The 4,996-nt window shown below is 30.1% G+C and overlaps 1 protein-coding gene across 1 annotated transcript; it reads left to right on the top strand.

Moving 5' to 3' along the window:
- The first annotated feature begins 868 nt into the window (after positions 1-868).
- Positions 869-2,501, top strand: LOC116766836 (larval cuticle protein LCP-30-like). Its single transcript, XM_032656960.2, has 5 exons — positions 869-956; positions 1,142-1,188; positions 1,263-1,517; positions 1,598-1,768; positions 1,846-2,501. The coding sequence occupies exons 1-5, from the start codon at positions 942-944 to the stop codon at positions 2,384-2,386; spliced, it is 1,029 nt and encodes a 342-aa protein (XP_032512851.2). The 5' UTR covers positions 869-941; the 3' UTR covers positions 2,387-2,501.
- The last annotated feature ends 2,495 nt before the right edge of the window (positions 2,502-4,996 follow it).

Genomic DNA, 4,996 nt, shown 5'->3' with positions numbered 1-4,996 from the left:
CATCAAGCTTTAAGTAACTATTAAAAAAAATACAAAAAAGGTTATCCCAATAAATCACTTGATCGTGATCGTGATCTACTATATTAACATGAAGATAGTTTTTTAATATAAATACTTTTCCTTGTTATAATCAGGATATTTAATGCCTTTTTTACTATCCTATGATTGCTGTATTTGAGAATTAGTGACCTGTTACATGGATGACCTGCATACATTCAACTTACGATTCTCAAACTTTTATATTAACCTAGATTTAACAAAATGGTATTATTTTTGTTTTATGTGAATTGAAATAGTTTAGGGAGTTATAGTAGTTACGTTTTTAATCATTTTGTTATTAATATTATTTTTTATGAGATACGCACATCCACCTATATCATTAATGGTAGTTGTAAAAATATTTGACGTAAAATGCGTCTAAATTTATAATCTAAAAATATTTTACTACAAATGCTGAGCTAGTTTAAAATCCTCATATAATACTGTATATATATCATAATTTAGATTTGTGCTACAATTATCAAAATTTAACGGTTAACAAAGTTTCTTAAAAATTCCTACTGCTCCATTTATTTTGTTTTTAGTAAGCGAATAATACCAACAAACAACATAAGGTCAAACTTCCCAAAAAGTTAGGTTATTGTTTATAGACTATGTTTGTGGTAACCTCATTATTCTTTAGAACATAAAATTTGTATTCCTAAACTTTTCATTTGCTATTTGACGTAAAACTTATATTACTATTAAAATTTTAAGACCAAAGAGTAGATAATGATTGAAACGGAAATATTTTGCATATTGAAGCATATAATAATAAATTATAAAAAAAAAAAATCAGAACAGGAGATGAATCACATTTGAATTGAATAAAACACTATATATAGGTTCTCATCTTGCAGACATCACATTGTAAGCGAAGTGGTGTCGAGCAAGCATTAATCATGAGGACACTTGTGGTATGATATTTGGTTTTATTTATGAATTATTAAAAAATATACACAATATATTTTTTTTATATTTGAATAGATTTTGTTCTATTGATAAAAAAAATGTTACTTCAGATTCATTTGATTTTAATTTACTAAAACTTTTAGAATATTTAGATTTTTTGGAAGATTTAATTTGTTACACTGTTTTCCAGGTATTTCTTATATCAGTCGCGGCTGTATTAGCCGATGATGTTAGCATGTGAGTAGCATTAAACTTAGTCAAAAACATTTCTATTCACTGTATTCTTATTGTATAAAATATCTGTTTTTCAGATCTACCATCAAGCCTTTCTTTTACTCAACGACAGTAGTTCCACCTTCTACATATGACCCATACCGCTACTACAGTGGCCTGCTCTTTAAACCGACAAGCACGGACAGTTCCAGTCGTTACAATCCCGGCAAATACGACCCTGGTAAATATGATCCTGGCAAATATGACGCCGGACGCTACGACCCTGGAAAATATGACCCCAGCAAATACGATCAGTCCGGACGCTACAACCCAGACAAAAGTGGGCAATACAAGTAGGCAATATTTTATTTTCAATTAAATGTTAATTTCAGTATTCAAAGCTGTTTGTTAATTAATTACATTAATTTACAAGTGGCGACCGTGGTGACCGCGGCTCTGCTGGTGGTTTCTACAGCGGTTCCTCTGACAAAGGAGGTCCTGGTGGTGCTTACTCTGGCTCTTCTGACAACGGATCCGCCGGTGGTTTCTACAAAGGCGACAAAGATGACTCCAACAAATATGTTCCTGAAAAGTCAACTGTAGAGTAAGTTAACACTTTATTATGATACAATAATTTAAATCTTGAAGAGCATTCATTATATAAAAATATTCGTATTGCAGAGATGTACCTGTCTCCACCGTTGAACCATTCGCTAGCGTTGCTGTCAATGAAGAACCAGTGATTTCCACCGTTGTACCTGTTTCCACGGATGCTCCAGAGTCCGTTGCTGAACCTATGTCCACACCCGCCCCAATTGTTGTTGAAGTAGCAAGTCCTTCAGTACCTTCTAGTATTGCTCCACCAAGCTCTCCCCAATACGTCAGCTCTACAGTATACGTAAAACCCACTCCCGCTTACGTGCCATACATACCTGTTAAGCCTGTAAAAGCCGTACCCTTGTTACCAGAAAACTATGAATATAAATACGGAATTATCCGACATGACGCAGATGTCCTTCCTGATGGGTACCACTACATATATGAGACAGAAAACAAAATTCTGGCTGAAGAAGAAGGTCGTATCGAAAAAATTGATAACGAAAGCAGTGGCATGAGGGTAAGAGGTTTCTTCGAATATGTTGGTGTTGATGGAATTAAATACAGAGTAGACTACACTGCTGATGAACGTGGCTTCCTGCCACAGGGAGCACACTTGCCTTAAGAATCTGAATTAATAGTTTTTGTTTATCGTTATTTGTTATTTGTTTCAACTATTTCATTTATTACGTTGTCATTTGGAGTGTTTGTTTCCTTATAAATAAAAATCTTAAAAAATACTCGTATTAATTATTTTGCTCATAACATATTGTAATTTATAGTTAGGTACCCAAAATAACATAAAAGTACCGTATTCTATAATTATTTTGTTAAATAAGTAATTCAGTGTTGGCATAGCCTTTATTCGCTAATTAAATTGCAAAACAAGTGACGTATAAATATTAAGATAATAAAAAAAAAAAAACCACATTAAAACTTGATTCGATTCTTTAAATTTATTCTTCAAATTATAATACTATAAAAGATTATCTGTAATTTGGTATACCTGATATTTAAGTTTTTTTGATGTATAGAAAAGTTGCTGCATTTTTACTATTTAATTTTATAAAAATGGTAAAGGTTAATTTTAACTTCCATTTTACATTTGCATGAATAATTTTCTGATATGGATAAAGCCCAAATTATTTCGCAAATTGTTAGTTGTTATAAAAATTATCTTCTGGTTTTTCGAATTAAATAGTCGCTTTATTCAATTATTAAGTAATATGTGTGTGTTAAACGGATCTCAAATTTAAAGAAAAGGTATTTATTATATAACAAAATTTTAACTTTTTTTTCCGACAAAGTAGAGGTGTAAAATAAAGAAATATAAATTTTGCTTTATTCAGGAGCATAAGTAATCCCAGCTTGTGACTTATCTGACGGTGACTGTCTCAAGATTGATGGATGGCCTGAATAAGTTGTAGTTTTTGTTAACAGAGGACCCTTGTTGTATATCATTTCCGTTGAAATCTCAATCTATTAACAACACAACTAGCTTTTAATAGTAGCCTCACGTGAGACGTTCTTACAATTCTATTTAAATAAAACTTGTATAATGAAAAATATACTTTATACACAAAGCGTATTACAGCGTCTTTTGATTTCTCGTTTTAAATAAAGATTACTTATTGAAGCTATTTATATAAATAAGACTTATGATCAAATCTTTTATGTTTCTCAATTTTCATACTGAAAATATTGTAAACATTGTGTAATATCGTCTAATGACCGTCAAACCGGTACTTAAAGCGAAGAACAATGTGTGATTGAAATAGAAAGCAATTCACAGATTAAACAAAATCAGAAAAATCCGAGAGAACAGGCAGCTGAGCTAACAGAGTACTGAATAAAATGGTATCCATGATTTCACTACACGTGTCTGAAATCTGCTTAGAACATGCATAATCTCCGTAACGGAGTGTTTTACGGAGCATTTAACACGTTACATGTGAAATAAATAAATAAACAAAAGGCAAAATTTTGCGCTTTCTGTATGAGCAACTTTATTTAAGTATATTTACAAAAATTTATTATATTTATATAAAATTATAAACAAAATAACCCTATTTATAATAGAAATAAAACATTCAATCTTGCTGGAATACTAAATAATGTTTCCAATAATCTTGTTTCATTTATGGAACAAGAAACCCTAGAATAATAAATTATCTTCTCCTATGAAAATAAACGCAAGCAAGTGAACGATTCCATCGATATCATAAATCATAATAGGATTAGCAACAGAGCAAATAACAGTTTCATATTTCAAGCTCTTTATTTTAAAATCTACTCATTGAAAGCTTCATATACATATTTACATGTTATCAAATAAAATAATTAATGGTAACATGTTTAGAATTAATATTGACTTTTACTTAAATAACTGTTATTAAAATGAAAACTAACTAACATAATAATTGGTAATTATATAAATAATTCAATGTTACGGAATAGATAACAATTTGGAAATATTATGTTTTATTTACCAGTAACAACAATTGAGGGCTGAATGTGGACTGAAAGGTGGGAGACTATAGTACTTAGTAGGAGTACTAGTACATAAAAAATTTCATTTTTCCAATCTATTCATTTGGCTTCAAAATCATACAGCCAAATGAAAATAGTGTTTCACTTTATTCAGAACTTGTTTAACAGATTCTCAAATAAGATGGCATTTAAAAATAAAAATAAAATAGAATTGATAAAATCAACAAATATTTTTTCAATATAAAAATATATACATAAAAAAAAAATATCAACTTTAAAATAAACATTTGTATTTGTAATCCAAAAACACTGTGTAAGTATGTAAAAAAATCCACGACTCTAAACTTTACCACTTTTAATTTTTATGTTTTTTTATATCATATGTATGTGTTCGTTCTACTTTGTTTGTTTTATATGAGAAAATGAATGTGTATCTTGCTAATATATATTTTTTATTCTAGTATTGCCGGACCCAACTCAGGATTTTTATACCTTGTGCGTCAGACACCAGTAACAGTATGTAAATAAGTAAGAAGGTGAAAATAGTTGAACCTCATATCCATTGCGATGTTCGGTGGCGGATTAACTTAGATTCTGCCTAATATTAGCGCGAAAATGTTTGCACAGATATACAAAAAAGGACATATGAGAAATGATTTAGGTTCGAGTTAAGTCAAGTGGATCCATCAAAGATAACCAAAATGATTCTGCGAAATTCAGGAAGACATTTATCACCACATATGAT

Source organism: Danaus plexippus, chromosome 10, assembly GCF_018135715.1.
Source record: "Danaus plexippus chromosome 10, MEX_DaPlex, whole genome shotgun sequence".
Taxonomy (NCBI): Eukaryota; Metazoa; Arthropoda; class Insecta; order Lepidoptera; family Nymphalidae; genus Danaus; species Danaus plexippus.
Note: the sequence above shows the minus strand (reverse complement) of the source record. Positions and strands in the feature narration are given on the sequence as shown.

Excerpts from the sequence above, each read along its gene's own strand:
- LOC116766836 (XM_032656960.2), top strand. Across the intron at positions 1,189-1,262 it reads TTAGCCGATGATGTTAGCAT|ATCTACCATCAAGCCTTTCT; the intron begins GTGAGTAGCATT and ends TCTGTTTTTCAG. Across the intron at positions 1,518-1,597 it reads GACAAAAGTGGGCAATACAA|TGGCGACCGTGGTGACCGCG; the intron begins GTAGGCAATATT and ends TTAATTTACAAG.